Source organism: Thalia democratica, chromosome 5 (genome assembly GCF_965202585.1).
Source record: "Thalia democratica chromosome 5, ktThaDemo2.hap1.1, whole genome shotgun sequence".
Taxonomy (NCBI): domain Eukaryota; kingdom Metazoa; phylum Chordata; class Thaliacea; order Salpida; family Salpidae; genus Thalia; species Thalia democratica.
The window spans coordinates 55,087,455-55,104,181 of record NC_139169.1 but is presented as its reverse complement, the minus strand read 5'-3'; the positions used below and the strand labels follow the sequence as shown (position 1 = coordinate 55,104,181).

The 16,727-nt window shown below is 26.1% G+C and overlaps 1 protein-coding gene across 2 annotated transcripts in view; it reads right to left on the bottom strand.

The window, feature by feature from the left end:
• Positions 1 to 16,727, bottom strand: part of LOC145837256 (uncharacterized) — a 35,948-nt gene that overhangs the window by 11,129 nt on the left and 8,092 nt on the right. For both annotated transcript variants that reach the window (XM_082945052.1, XM_082945053.1), the window contains exons 7-21: positions 14,340 to 14,464; positions 12,006 to 12,408; positions 10,293 to 10,481; positions 8,486 to 9,171; positions 8,133 to 8,215; positions 7,240 to 7,285; positions 6,960 to 7,002; positions 6,818 to 6,893; positions 6,092 to 6,275; positions 5,480 to 5,592; positions 5,228 to 5,326; positions 5,072 to 5,158; positions 3,767 to 3,883; positions 3,419 to 3,593; positions 1,453 to 1,662 (exon numbers count right to left, since the gene is read on the bottom strand). In XM_082945052.1, coding sequence (XP_082801178.1) covers positions 1,453 to 1,662; positions 3,419 to 3,593; positions 3,767 to 3,883; positions 5,072 to 5,158; positions 5,228 to 5,326; positions 5,480 to 5,592; positions 6,092 to 6,275; positions 6,818 to 6,893; positions 6,960 to 7,002; positions 7,240 to 7,285; positions 8,133 to 8,215; positions 8,486 to 9,171; positions 10,293 to 10,481; positions 12,006 to 12,408; positions 14,340 to 14,464 — 2,636 coding nt within the window. The remainder of the gene's footprint in view (positions 1 to 1,452; positions 1,663 to 3,418; positions 3,594 to 3,766; positions 3,884 to 5,071; positions 5,159 to 5,227; positions 5,327 to 5,479; positions 5,593 to 6,091; positions 6,276 to 6,817; positions 6,894 to 6,959; positions 7,003 to 7,239; positions 7,286 to 8,132; positions 8,216 to 8,485; positions 9,172 to 10,292; positions 10,482 to 12,005; positions 12,409 to 14,339; positions 14,465 to 16,727) is intronic.

Sequence of the window (16,727 nt, the reverse complement as noted above, 5' to 3'; positions counted from 1 at the left end):
TATATCTAGATTGAACATATTGTAGAAATTATTGTAAACGTTTTCATCATGAGTTATTTAAATAACTTAATCATATCTTAATATCTGTTTAAGAACATTTAACAATTAAATATGGAAGTAAAATTTTTGCTTTTGTCCTGTAAAGAATAGATAGTCTTGCTACCTCCAACTTTTTTTTTCTTATTAATGTCTTTAATTGCAGAATTAACTACACATCCTTTCGTTTAAGACTAAAAATCAATATATCTATTTCTACAATTTAGTTCTTTCATTCTTTTTTCTTCTCCTGATATTTATGCCTTGAAAGTTTTCAATGGATGAAATGATTTTCCATTTAAAAAAGTGTAATTCATTGCAGTAATTTTAGTAAAATTTTTAATGTAAAAAAAACCTTTTTATCATTTATTTGAGTTATGACATGTTCAACATCTCGAAATAGTAATGTTATGGTTTCTTTCTACTTTGAAATTGTTGTATTATGAAAGTTAAACTTACATTATGTTTCTTAAAATCACTTTAAATGTTTTTAATTATCTCTGTAGATACTGTCTCCTTTTCGGGTATGTGTCAAATATTCTCAAAAGGACGCTTTTGCATGAAGACACTTTTACACGAAGACAACTTTGCATGGATTGATTTTTTTCTATTTTATTTTCCCTATCACTCACACCTAACCCTTATCCTTGTTCGGTAACTTTGTTTTCTTATTACTATTTTATCTTCTTTTTGATTTCTTTTTTTTACTATCACTATTACCCTTAACCCTTGTTCAGTATTTATTTTATCGATATTTATTGTTTTTATTTATGCTTTTACTATCACTGTTACCCCTAACCCTTGCCCTTGGTATATTTTAAATTTTTTTTTTTTTTTTTACTTTTGTGCAAAAATGTCCCTACGTGCAAAAGTGTCTACATGCATATTTAACCCGTCATCCTCATTATCTTATATTGATGACATTATAATGATAATGTCATCAATAAAAGTTTCACCATGAGTCTTACTTACAAAATGACTTAAGAACAAGTGTATTAAACTGAATTTCAACTTAAAAATGATAGAAGACCAATTTTTGAAAATTAAAAAGGGGAATGAAACTGCTAACAAAACTAGTTATGAAAAAAAAAATATTGGTTCTCACTATTCAATAAAAATTTAAAGTTTAAAAAGAAAGAAGCAAAACTTATCCCATTAGATAAAATTTAATTTACAAAAATTTTCATATTTAAGACGTGTCTGAATACTTAGAGTCAAGCTGCCAAACACAAAAAAAAAATTTTTAGTAAAAAATGTAAAAGAAGTGCATTAAGTAAAAGTTATGGTCGAAATAAAAATATGGTAATAGATAAAGAACTGTTGACTATTCAACGTAAAAAAAAATTTTACATCTGAAATGCACAAGATGTGATAGTAATTATGAGGGACAAACGGAAAACAGTTTCAGCATGTTACCTTTAAAGATTCTATTTTTCCTTGCATGGAAGCCACTTCCACTCTGCAATCCTGAAGCTCCTTTTCCTTCAATCTCGCTTCCTCCTCTTCTTTCTTAATTTTTTCCTCCACTCTTCTCAGTTCGTGCTCCTTCATGGTCAGGCTCGTTCTTGCCGTGTTCAATTCGTGCTGCCGACCGCTGCCAGTCAGTTCCAGTTCGTGCAAACTTTTCTGCATGATTTTTTTTTGTATACACTAACATTGACAACATTAAAATTGATTTTAATTGGTTTTTGAGAATAAAAGTTATTTTTTATGGCTGGTAGTATAAATTAAAGTTGCAACGAACATGATGAATGCTAACTTTGCCATTTTGGATAAGACCTTTTTTTTTGTGATAGGATAAAACAAAAAAAACAGCAAAGTAACTAATTTCATATCACAATAGTGATTTTAACTTTTTGTAAAGTATTATAAATTTGTGTATCCTAAGAAATTCCAAGATTTAAACGATATAAACATATTCTGTTAACAGCAGCTCTTGTTCGCCAACTAGTGATAGTACTAATTACATGGTAAATTTATAATTGTGAACGTTAAAGGAAGTTAAAACATTAGTTGGCCGTTAAAAAATATTTTTTTGAAGTACTAACTGCTTAAATGAAAATCCAATTGTACTGGGCATAAAACTTTGAATAATTAAACAAAAAAATAATAATCAAGAAAAATTTCACCTATTTTTTTTTACCAAAAAACAAATATGAAAACTTAACATACTAGGCGTTAGAAACCATATAGAATAAATAGCTTGGTTAATTAAGAGAAATTCAAAAAATATACGCAGTTTTATAAATGATGCCTTACTTTCTGAAGCGTGTACATAAAGCTAAACAAAAAGTGATTTGCTCAAAACTGCATAGTTGTCATAACTTTTTTGATTTTTATGTCTTTACGCTTGGTATATGTTAAGTATAAGAAAATTAAGGCTACTATTGGCAACTACCATCTTGACTCTTTTTACAAAAAGTTGAAATGATGCTTATTTTTTGAGTTTAAAAATAGTTTTAAAAACTATCAAGTTCTTTGTCTAAATATTGAATTTAGTAACTCTTAAAAAGCTTTTTTTTTACATTATCGTACAATTTTACTTAATTTCAAATGTCTGAAAAATTTTAGACTTGTTGAGACATAAAATTATGTCATAAAATCTAAAAAAAGTGTATATAAGAAAATTGTAGTTTTTTACTGTATCGTAAGCAGAAAAGAGTTAGTAATTTTAATAAAGGATTATGAATGAACCATTGTAAATTCACAAAAATAACTGGAAAAAATTCGAGATGGTCAAATACAAATACTATTACAATTTTAAAACTAACTTTTAATTAGTTAACAAATCAGCTCATATATTGACTTTAATAACTTTAAAATTATTAGTTTAATAACTTTGATAACAAATGCAAACATTTAGGTATAAATTGCTACCAAAAAACCTAAACATAAAACATCGGGAAACTAGTTTCGACAACAAAAACAAACTCTAGCGGACTGATAAAAGTTTTAAGAGCATAGTATCGCAAATACCTAATAAAAAAAACAAAACATTTTATAGGAGGATAATTGGGTGTAGTAAAATTAATGTTTACTTGAAACCACAAAGTTACTAGTGCTGATGAAATAATTCCGGACTTCAAATTTATGCAATTCTTTTTATTGGTTTATATATTATTTAGAATTGTATTACGTCTGAAAATAAGTATTTAAAATCCTTACCTTATTTTAAAAATAAGACCATTTCAAATCCAGACATCTTGGTTTAAAGGCATATTCTAACAAATTTAAAGAATTCATTACGGCATACACTACTTATTTAATGTTTTATCTTTGAATATATGGCTTTATACATTGCCCTTTAATAACAAATACCGAAAACGTTAAAACTAAATAAAGATAAATGAAAAAACTGTTATAACAAATTTTTGAGACTAACAAGTAACTTATTTCTTTCAAGAGTAACTTTTTCAAGATTTTTCTCAGTTTTTTCTCTGGCTTCTTCCAGACTCGTTAGTTTAACCTCGCTTTCATTATAGTTAGATTTGCACTTTTCATATGTAATTTTTATGTCGTTGAGTTCATTTGTTATTTTTTGTTTCGCTTCAACTTCGCTAAAAGAAAACTCATAGTTAAATAAAACAAAACACAATAAAAGATAAATATAGAAATATAAAAACAGAAATTTGTAAAAATGATAGCTCTTATATTTATTATAATATTACATTTTGAAATAAAAGCTTATCAAAATAAAACATAATAAATTTATTTAACAGAGCGTACATACATTTCAAACTTTCTGTTTAGATCGTACAATTGATGCTGGAAATCTTCAAACTGCTGTTTGTAAGATGTGTTTATCAGCTCTTCCAATTCGTATTTGTCTCTGCTTAGATCATCTATTCTAATGTTGAAATTTATTATTTTAGTTTCCTTAGTGTTAAAACTTTTTTTTAGGTTTTATTAAACTGAAATTAATATTTTTAATTTTTTTAATTGCTTTTGGAAACTTGATATATATTTTTGTTTATTTGATAAAATAATTTTAAAAACATCACAACTTTAATTTTATCAAAAATATACAAAATGGTGATAATTATATTAAACAGATGAATTGCTATCAACAACATAGGTTAACATAAATATTTTAATTGCAGACAAATATTTATTTTTAAACTTTAATAGCTAAGGTACCACAAAACGAAATTAATAAAACATGTCAAGTTTATAATAACTTTTAGCGCAAATTAAAATACTGTTGCTTATATACAACCAAAAAAAATAGTTAAATAAAAACAACAGATGAAATGATATTAAATATTTAATATTTAATAGTACATATTCACCTTGCTAAGAATTTACTTGAGTTTTAAAGTGAAGGAAACCCAAAACAAATGTTCATAAAAATGCAAAAAACCTACTAAAATTAAAAAAACTGCTGCGTTCTATGATTCTTTGAAAATGTTACTAAACATTTTAATTTAAAAAAAATATTTTGTTGTGTTTGAACTTTGTAAATATTAATAGCGTGAAAAAACAGTTTGAAGTAATATATTGTAAAAACAAATTGAAATAAGACTTATAAATCTATTTAACAAATACATCGGCGAAAGTCTGCAGAGCAGAAGCCTCGACTCTCGTATGCCGTGAGACATAAATCTATTTAATGAAAAATACGTAGTAATTAAACTTAAACAGTTTTATAAACATTAAACTTTAAACTAGTTGTTACTTTTTGTGTATAAAAAATATTGTAAGCTAAACAAAAAATAAAATTATTAATGCATAAAATGTAACGACTGACAAAAGCTTTTGTTATAAATTTTAAAATGAATCAATTAAATGATTTACTACAATATTACTATACTTTAGTTAATAATTACGTTATTAAATTTATGTTATTATTTGTTATGAAATAAAATTTATGCAACAAATAGCTATAAAACGAGTCAGCAGAAAAATCTAAACATAAAGTGTTCATCAACTTTCTATAAAACATGCAATATAAAGTATCTGTGCAATTATTATCTAAAATCTAAATTTGATCTAAGAAATTTACTAAAAAGAAATTTAATCATAAAAAAATATTAACTTATTATTAAGTTCCATATTTAATTTACTGAGTATTTCAGAAGAATCACCACTTTCATTTTGAAGTTGTTCTAGGTCTTGTTTGTATCTGTAACAATAATATACAAATTTTTAAAATGTTCTTAAGAAAAAGGTAATAAAAGAACCTGATTTTAACCTTATATTACTTTTTTGGAGTGTTTCTTTCTCAAGCATTATTTTGGAAATCACTTGGTCTTTTTCTTCAAGCATGAGGTTGAGGGAATCTATGCTTTCTCTAAAAAAATAACAATTATTTTAAAGTAAAAATAAAATTGAAAAATCAAAAAGGTACAGCATGAATTTTGTAGCGTGCAAAAGTATTGTCAAAAATATAAAAAGCCATTTTAAATATAATTTTCTTAAATATCAATCTGATTTTTGAGATTACTTTTGTGTGAGCTTTTGAACTTTGTCGCTTTCAAAATCAAGTTTGACTTTAATTTTGCTCATTCGCTTTTCTTCTTCGAGCTCAGCATGCAGCCTAGTGCGTTCTTCCTCTACCTAGCGGAAAAATTTGTTTTAAAATATATACTGTAAATGTTTAAACATCCTCAATATTTTTTTTTAGTTTTTAAAAACTATTTGAGTACACTAAAAACTTTGAGTATATTACTCAGATTAACTTTTTTAAGCATTTTTTAGAAATACTGCTAAAATTTAAGAATAAAAAAGAATCAAGTAAAATTACAAACTAAGTACTAAAATTGAAATTGCATTAAAATATTTTATAACCGTTGAAAAGAATGCATTACTTTTTTGATAAAAATTAAATAGCAATAACAAAACTTAGATCATAAAAATATTGTAAATTTATATTTTTAACATTGAACTTTATGTTACAGCTAACTGTCTAATTTTTCAATAAAAACTTAAGTCACGTTTAATACTAAACAAAAATTTAATTTAAACAAAGCTCAAATAAACCGCGTTTTAATACTGGTACGTAATTGTCAATCATGTAAAACAAGCAAGTACAAAAAAAAAAAGAAAAAAAAGCTACATTGTCAAAATTTTGCTTCAAGCGCTGAAGATCGTGCCTGACGTTCCTCAAGTCAACCTCCATCTTCCTCCTTAAACCCCTTTCAACGTCCAGCTCCTCCTTGAAAACCCCGCACCTTTTCCTCTCACCTTCAGTTTCGAGCTCCCACGTTTTTTCCCGCTCCTTCATAGCCGCTATCTCAAACCTGCGTGATTTGCGATATTTTTTGTAGTATTAATATTTATTCGTATACATGATTTAAATTTTATAAAGAATGAAATATTTAACTGACATGTAGTGGTTATGGGTTGGAGTTTGTTGTAAGTGCTTGCTAAAGTATATTATAAACATATTCAACACTTATTTAAGTTTGCAAACTTTCTAAAATTTCCAACAGCCTTGATGCAGTTAAAAAACAACTATAACGTTTTTAAGTTTAAAAAGTGGTAAAATTTATTTTTAATTATGACAAAATTTGTTTTTTTCTTCATTTTTTAATTTTGAATTTTCTTAAGTTTCTCTTTAAAATAGCTAAAGTATCTAAAGAAACATACTTCTAATTTTTTTATTAGAGTTGAAAATTTATGTTGCAGATGGTGTAAGATTAGAGAAAGACTCTATCTAAACAAATAAACTTTTCAATAGCTTTCTAACATTATAAACTTTATAATTCTACAAATAATCAGCATATACCACATTTATATGAAAAAAATTATTTTTCTATTTATGTAAAAGTAAAATTACTACCTAAGCTGACGCACTAAAGATAGAAGTTGCTCCTTATCTTGGGCTTGAAAGGATAATTCTTCGACGTTTATACTTTCTTAAATTGAAAAATATATATAAATTTTGTTAGAGATAGATTCATTAACAAAATAAAATAACTTACCAGTTTCTTGATTCAATTTTTCATTTAAACTACTAGAATAAACCTGAAAAATGCAATAGTTACATTAAAAAAATATAATGTCGTTATGTTATGAATACCTTAAAGCTTTAATTTTCATACATTGTCAATTTTTATTTTTTAATTTGTTAAATCTATTTTGGACACAGATAAGCTTAAAAAACTACTTTTAAACATATACTTAAGTTTGATATGCTAATTCCTAAAACTTTAAATAATATTTCTAAAGTGTATAAAACAAAAATATTTAAATATGACTCACATTCAAATGATTCGGAAGAGCATATTCAAGCTTTTTTTCGGGAGATCTGTAAAGAAAATATAATCAAAAAATAATCAAAACAATACTTTTAACTAATTTTGAACTTTTCCAGCACAATAGTCGTCCTCTAAGTTCGCAATTCTAGCAAAATCGATAAGTGCAGACTCAACGGAAAGTGCAAATTCAAGAAATTGTGATCATAATTTTTAGAAATTGGCTAACTTTAAAATATTAAAAGTCATTAATACTATTAACACATAAATTCCCAAAAACATAAAATTAATATATATTAAAAACATTATTTTCACTGTAGCTATTAAATATGTTTAACTACGTATTAAACTACATATAAAAATAAACGTTTTAAATCTATAAACAATTCATTACAGACTTTGTAACTCCTAAATTTAAGTTTAGTAAATCAGTATTTTAAACATTGCCTTTTAGATAAGTTTATAATCAGATTTAAACTATAAATTGTGCTATCATAATTTTCTTTTAATGTGCAAGTTTTATTACGGGTTTTTTAAAGTATTTTATTTTTACATAGAAATGAAGGTTTCAGATGTTCTGGATTTTACTGCACTTTTATTAGTGTTTTTAATTTTTTTGTTTTTCATATAAATTTTTTAGTTATGAAAAACTTTATATAGACTGTTGATTTTTCAATTAATACTTAGTTATTAATAGATATTTTTTAAGTTTAGTTCTTAAAATACAAGTTGACAGTTTTAACAAAACTTTTTGTTTGGGTAAAAAGATCGAACTCAACTGGAAGTGTAAAAATTTCAAATTTTTGTGGCTTTTTTAAAGTTTCTCAAATTCCAGGTTTTTCCACGATTCCAGGTTTTGTGGCTACCCTAAAAACTGTTAATGGTGTAAAGCTAGCTAACCCAATAGCTGAACTTTCAGTAGTAAGAGCACTTTTTCTACTTGCATCTTGCGCCTCTGTTTCAAGTTTTGACTTGACTTCATTCTGTTTGTATTTTAATATAGTTATTAAAAACTTTCAATTACAACTAATTTTTTTTGCTTACCTTATGAAAAAACTATAATTAAAAATACATAAAAAAAAAAATTAAAAATAATTAAATCTAAACTAATTACATATTATTGTTAAAAAATATTCTTCTTTACTTTAAAAATATAATCTTATTTATACTCTGGTTTAACATTTTGTTTTTTAACAGAAAATTTATAAAGCATTGAAAACTCAAAGACAACTTGCAAAAGAAACTTTACTTACTTCTTTACAATCACTTTCAGATTCACTTTCACTCGTTGTTGAGCTTGACAGCAGGGATTGTGAACCAGTTTCGTCAATTAGAAAACTCGCTGTTTTCGATATTACACTATTAGCGCTTGAATTTAGCATTTTTTCTGCATCATAATTCCTAGTAGTACTTAAATTTACTGAATTAACCGGTTTTTGATCGTCAGTAAAAGATACTTTTTGATCATGTAGATGTGGTTCTGCCGCATTTTCCGCAGCGAAATCTTCTTTTTCTTCTTTCAGCTTAACATTTTCGGCGATTAACGTGTAATTTACAGGAGACTTACTGAGGCTCACTGGCGATTTAGAGGCTTCTAGCTCGGTTTTACTGAAAGTGTCAGGTACTTTATCGGGTGCCTCTGCAGATGTTGTTTGGTGTAACGGAATTTTCTCATGCAATGTCGCTTTGGTGGTTTGATTATTGTCTGACTTTTGTACTTTGGAATCTGCATCATTTACATTTTTTGACATATTTATTTCATCGCCTCTTTCGTTATTTAAGATTTTGTTTGCAACTATACTATTATTCAACTCATTTGCAGAAACAATTTCAGCATTACATGGTTGTTGTTCGTTAACAACATTTTCTTCATTTACTTCATACTCACTGTCGTCTCTTTCATCTTCAAACTTTAACTTCGATGCTTCGTTTAGAGCGTCTAAATAAAAATAAAAATGTTTGGTAGTTTGGATGTTTAATAGTTTTAAAAATAAGGTTTAAATCAATAAAACAACACATGTTTATACTAGGAATAAAGTGATAAACCCCAGTATTTATTACCTATAGATAAACTGTAAAACATTATATTTAACGTTCAGGCAAAGTCATATGCTGTTAATATAGATTTACAGAAAAATTTTGATTTACATAATATGGTTTTAAAGTGCAAAAATGACGATATATTTAGGTTCTATAAGAGTTTTGAAATAACAAAATTAAAAGCTTTGCAACTTTATCTGGTAAATAATTTTTTAATATCTTTTAATTTAAATTGTAGTTCACTACAATATAATCATTTTTATTTGAAATGTAGCTTTATAAGTATTTATTTTTAACTTTATATTATACACGCTGCTAAAGCTGAATTGTGTTGGTGAAAACTTAAAAAGAGAAAGATTCTTAGGAAAAATTATCTTCATTTCTAAGTATTTTTAAGAAGATAAAACAGTGAACTTTCAAAAATTTTTCCGACAGAAGTACTTGAAAAATATAATTACGAATATAACATTAATATAAATTATATTAACTTTCAAAAATTTGATGTATAGATCTTGAAATATTGCCTAAGGAGATAAAAACTAAGGACTCATTGTAAAAAAAAACTACAAAACAAATAATGTTTACACTAAATACAGAGTTTCATTGTATGAATTGAAAAAAAATTAGTTTTTCTACGCTTTTAGGCTTTTGAGAATTTTTTTTTGACCTAAGAAAATGTTGATTAGAAAAAAGAAAAGTAACAACTTGTTGTTAAGTAAAACTACAAAACAAACTAATATTTATACTACAACAAAAAGTTTTTAGTATATGAAAATAAAAAAAATTAGTTTTTTTTTTACACTTTTATGTTTTTTAGTTTTAATCATGTTAGAATTTAAATTTTTGTTTTAACTTAATGTGTATTTTTTCTTACAAACTATTTTCTAAATGATACACATACATGAACAATATTGTATACTGAACAGATATAGTTGTTTTTTAATTAGTATTTAAAGTTTTTAAGAAGTGTGCCTTATACTTTCTAATTGTAGTTTACTTTTAAGAACTCAGTACTCTTACCCATGGTGTCGTTGTTCTTCGTTTCGTAATTTTCCATGCTCTCACAATCTTCCATGTCGCTGTCCCAATCAGATTCTTCTTCCGAATCTGACGAGGTCTCTTTCGATGACGCAACGCTGATTTTTGATGACGTAGCTGAACTGACTTGGTTGTTTACATCTGGACTATAGCTAATTTCTTTAGCAGGTTCTGCATAAACACTCTCTTATTAATTTTCTAATGTAATGAATTTTTACATGCATTGACAAAAGCACTTTTTTAACAAAACTAAGAATTCTTTATTAGTCTACTTATCAAACAAATTATGTTGAGGAATAATTTCAAAAACTTTGTAGTTTTCAAGTAACAATACAACTGTAACTTAACTTAAAAATAGATACCTGGAAGTAAAGTTTTGTTCATCATAAGATACTAGCATAAAAGTTATTTTTTAATTTAGAAAAAAAAATTTGACATTAGCTTATGGTTACATGACGATTCAAATTCCGAAAATTCAACTTCTAAAAAATATTTAAGAGACACTACTTCAAAAAGTAATATATACTTGAAAAAAAAAAAAATACGTATTTAGGTCTTTTGATATCTACAAGCTACTTTTTCTTTTTTGCAAAACTTTAAAAACAGGGTTGCTAAACTTTTTTTAAAAAATTTCTTCCAGGCTTTCTGAATTTCTTCCAGGTTTTTAAAAGTACACGTTTTTTGGTCTATTTTTAGTTTAAAGCTAAGTTTAAGGTAAACTGTGCTAAGTAGTATAACATCATTGAAAAGATAATGTAAAGCTACTTTAAATGTGTTTTTTAATAAAAAAATATTTTGATGATGACAAAAAATGTTCATGTATATGGTAGATTTTTTATGTCAAATTAAAATTTTACTACTAATCATGTAAAAATTGTTTAAAATTTTAGGTTTTTCCAGGTTAGCGATTTTTGTTCAAAATTACAGGATTCTTCAAAAATTAAAAATTCCAAGTTTTTCTAGTTTTTTCCAGGATTCCAGGTTTTTTAGCAACCCTGTAAAAAGGTTTTAAGGTATTTAATATCTACTGAAAATTTATATAGTTTGAAACTTATTTTACGCATATCGCAAAAAAAAAATAGACACTTTGCAAAAAAAAAAGCTTGTAGATATTAATAAATCAATAAATTATCTAACTTTATAGCTTAAATTAATTAACTAGTCCTAATGTTCATATATATTGTGACGTAATTATTAGATATATTTTTTCAATGATTAGTAACCAGTAAGTATTTTAGAATTAGTACTTACTCCATTTTCATGTAAGTAGTTTATATTATGATTTTGTTATTTTATTTTGTATTTTTACTTTAATTAATCAATTTAGACTTAATAATTACAAACATTGTATAATTTTATAACAGTCGAATTTAACATCAAGTATTTTATCTATTATTAACCTATAAAAACCTATAGCAGTTATTTTTATTTTTAATGGACACATGTATATACCTACTTTAGCTTCTATTCTTTCCTTACAGTATTTATTTTTTACAGAGCTTACTTGAGGTGTGTTGACTCGTTAAACACACAGAAACATATGTCAGTGTAATAAAAGAAGGTAACTGTATAATTTGTTATTATTATATTGACTTTAATATAGAGAAATTTTATTTAAGCACTATTTTTCAATTTAAAGCACAAACCACTGAACTAAAACATTACATCTAATAAATCAAAACTATCCTAATAAACCTTTTTGTTGAATAGAGGAAACATATGCACTCGGATCTAAATCATCAGCGGACGACGAATCGTCTTCAGAAGTATCCCAATTCAAATTTTTGTTTTCTAAAATAACACTTTCAAGCTTTTCGTTCGACCTAGTACCCTGTTCAGCAGGAACATTTGCACCAGACTGAACATTACTTTGCTGGTAGTCAGTTTGGATAGGGGTAAAAGATTTTTTGTCGTTAACAAACTCTTTCTTGTCACCTTCCGACGACAGATCTGAAGAAACAGACCAAGAGTTCGAAGGTTTCCGTTGAACTTTTGTCGGCGTCGGTGGTTTTTGGGCAGCAGCGAGATCTTCAGACAGTTTCTTCTTTTCGTGCTGCTGCTTAAAAAACTGCATCACGTTGACCGCTGGCTTTTTTTCCTGTTATTAAAGCATAACGTTAAAACGGAAATCAGTTACTTTGTTTGAAGGTTTGAAACAACAAATCAAGTTTATAATAACAAAAAAAAATTGTAGTAAAATCACGACAAGCAGCAGTATAGTTTATCATAAAGACACTTGAGGTTTGTAAAGTACACTAATGTAAGTACACATTGAGAGCTTAGATACCACTTAGTTAGTTTAAATAAATAATGCTTTATTTCATAACATAGCTTACATATTTGTACTTGTTTTCTTAATTATTTTTAGGCTAAATATACTTTATATGTGTTACAATACGATAAGGGTTAAAAAAATATACTAAAACTTCAAAAATTGTGATACTTCACAACTAATAAACATTAAAATACTAAGAAGATCAAAGTTTGACATAAACCACCATAATCTTTCTAAAAATGTACCATTGTTATTTTGGCGCACTAGTTTATGCAAAAAACGTAGAGCAACAAACTAATTTTTCCGTAAGAGTAAGGTGGTACATTTAAAAAGCAATAAACATTTTACAATTTTTTTTTGTTTTATACATAAATCTCAACTATTAAACTTTATTGTAATCATATTTAAAAAACTACTATTACATAGCTATTTAAATGTCTAAACCTAGTTGTGTAATGAAAGTTTAGTATATAAGACTAAGTTAAACAATTTAGAAAGAAAAATAAGTTTTATAATCAAATAATTTATAATAACATAAGTCGACACAATTATTAAATTTAATTTACGGAAATATACATTATATTTTTAAAAAATACCTTAAACATTCAGAATAATAGTATATCAGGTTTTTAATCATAAACTTGAATACTAAACTTAAAGTTAGCTAACTTTTTTTTTTATTATCAAATAGAATAATAGTACAAAATACTTTATTTTTAATGAACATTGTCACTAAAAGTTATATTTAATAAATTATTAAGATATATATATAACCTAAGATTTTTAAAATATCTAATGTGCTAAACACTTTTGAATAATTTTTTCTTGAAAATGTATTCATTTTTGAAAACTCATTTCAATATTTAATATTTTTATTACTAAATAATTTTTATTTATCTTATAAGTACACTGCATACCAAACACTTGAAACATTTTCTGTCTAGATGAAAACTGAAAAATACTTGGACATGAATATATAATTATATTAAATTAATTAGGCCAACAAAAATATCTACAGTAACCTCTCACGAATCTATGCACTGGTATGGTTACGCACTCTCGTCTAGTTACGCATTTTAAAATTCTCAAAAAAGTTTTAAATTAAATTTGATTTTTTTTTTTTTATTGTACATTTGTTCTATGTATTTAGTTAAAAATACATTTTTTTTAATAAATTTCAAAAAAAAAAAAGTAATTATTTATAAATAAAGTAGGAGATAGATTTCGATAAAGCTTCAAACTCAATAAATATCTTACTTTTAGCTAACTTTGTTTCTTGCCCACGTTATATTAAATTTGTGTTTGTGGTAAAAATTAAAAATCATTATCGAATACCATGCAAGACAAATTTAATCTTAGGTGGACAAGGAACAAAGTAGAAAAAATACTTTATATACACATAAACAATTTTTATTAAAAAAACTTTTCACATACATGTACAAATTTAATTAAAAATGTTTTTGTAAGCCCAAAAAGAAAGAAAGTCTCTAAACTCTATTTAATCAAATGCATTATAAGAAAGCAGCTAATAAGTAGATTATTTGCTACCTTTCGTTTAGTTACGCACTTTTGCTGTGGACACAATGTTTAAGATTCGCGAGAGGTCACTGTAGTTTAAAATTTACTTCAGGATTTGGATCAATTTTTAACGTATAGATAAATCAGTAAAAACTTTCTCTAAACGTAACAGTAAAACTATAGCAAACTACTAGAATAACTTTAAAATCAATCTTTTAAAAATGACAAAAATTAACTTCATGATCACTCGACGAGCTACTCATATCTTCATCAGTTATATCCCACAAATCACCATTGTCTTTTTCTTCAACTTGATTTTCAGAAACTTTATCACTGCTGCTAGAGCTAGATGAAGAAATATCTGTGGGTTTTAATTATAACATTTTTTAGATAAACAAAAATTTTAAAAAGATCCAAAAATAAGGTTTGTATTCGTATGACCAAAACGGTAATAATATAATTATACTTTTATTTGGAAATTGTTAATGATTTGATTACATAGTTTAACTGTGTAAATTAAATATAAACCCTTAACTTGACTCAAAATAAGTATTTAAATAAATTTGTTAATTAAAATATACATAAAAAACTAAAAATATCTTAAAATATTTAGTTTTTTTTAAAATAAAATATAGCACATAAACTTTTCGTACTTTTTTATACAAACTAGAGAAACTTTTTTACAAATAAATTTCTAATAAACAAATCAATTATATACAACAATACATATATATGTACAGTAGACTACCACTTAAGTACGCAAATTGAACCCGACCAAAAAGTACGTACTTAGCACGGGTAGTGCGTACTTTTTGACGACATAGTATACAATGAATTTTAGTTCTGTTTTCTTTTTTACAACTAGCCTCCAAATAATTAAGCCAAATAAACAAGTCTTTTTATTCATTCATATATTATTTATCACAAGCTAAAAAGCACCCATGAAATATATCAAAGTTTGCTAAACAAAGCAGCCTTATCTGAGCAGGGCTCGCACAGAAGGAAAACCAAGCAGCTCACACTTTTTGACATGATGAAATAGAGCCAAGATTTTCTTTTTTCATTCTGAATAGATTGCTAGTCAAGCTAAGTTTAGTTTTATTTATTACTTAAAACCTTTTTTCTGTTATTTGCTAAGTTATTTCGGTTTGGAATAAACCTAGTTTTGTTTTTTATAGCTGAGATTTTTATTAAACATTTAATTTAGAAAGTTATACATTTGTTATAATTTTCCATTAGCTAAAAAGTGTTTGATTTTTTTTTATTTGAAAGAAAAACGTTTCAGGACTGTTTTTGTAAGAAAGTTTATATCATAGAAACATTTATAGTATAACTGTACAATGATAAGATGCTCATTAATTTTTTTAACTTTAGTTTTTTGTTGTTGTTTTTCTTTTTATATGTTTATTTTGACTTTATAAAATTTGTAACTAGTTTTTTTGGTTAACTAGTTTTATATTATATCACATTAAAATTAGCCTTTCTTTTGCAGATAGAATTTTTTTTGTCTTTCTGGATAAGTGCGTACTTAAGGCGATGTAGGTACCAAAAAAAGTGCGTACTTAAGCGGTAGTCTACTGTATGTATATTTAAATATATATAGAACTAAAATACACAAAATAAACTTTTGCTTGGGACAGCTGTTTCTGCGTTTAATACGCGTCTTCAGCCAAGTTTTATTCAATGAAAAGCAAACTTGTAAGTACAGCAATAAAATTATACAAAATTAGGTATTACGTAATAATAGAATACTTAGTTGATTTTAGACAAAATTATTAACAAAGTTTTTAGATAAATTGTTTACAATAATGTATGCAGCCAGTTTGTAATTCATTTCTTTTGTTTAGAGATTTAGATTTTTTAACTTTTAAAATCTCGATTTTTTCCGCATTGCACAATTTACATCCGTTTTTTAAACTATAATTATTTTTCGTTCTTGTTAATATTTCCCACTGAATTTTAAAATTAACTTCGTTATTTTTTAGTTTCCAAATTTACTGCGATAAAGTTGTCGTATTTTTATGTTTTTCGTGTTTAAAGCTGTACTTGTGCTTTGTGTAGCGATTCTTTAACCATAGTCCAGTTGAGCCAACATAAAACTTGGTCTGGTTTTTCAGTTTTGACTGTCGCTTTATATATAGTATTTTCCATTAGGCAACTTCAATTTACCGGGCATACTTGTTTTCGCAGTCACACATTCGCCTCTCTTTGTCCTGCGTGTCTAACATCTTTCGATTGTGTACCATTATAAGTTGTTTCATGTTTGGCATGCAGGAGTAGGACACTTTTAGTGTCTTCCTGTTAAAAACTTTACAATATGGATGGTTTTCAGTAATGTTATTGTCCACAATCTCTAGAAAGCGCTTCCAAACCCGTGTTGCCATTTTTTTGCAGAATGGAGCGTTGAAATATAAAATATTTATTCTCCTTCTTTTCTTGTTCTTACCCTTCTCGCTTCTGTGGCTATAGGCTAACTCGTGATCGTACCCACTTTCTCTTACAGCTTCCTGGTATTGTTAGGTTGTTTCCTTAAAAATGCTTTGACTGCTAGAAATCTTCTGGGGGCGGTTATGCACTGCGACCGGTATGTGTTTTAACACATGCTCTGGATGGTTTGACTTGCT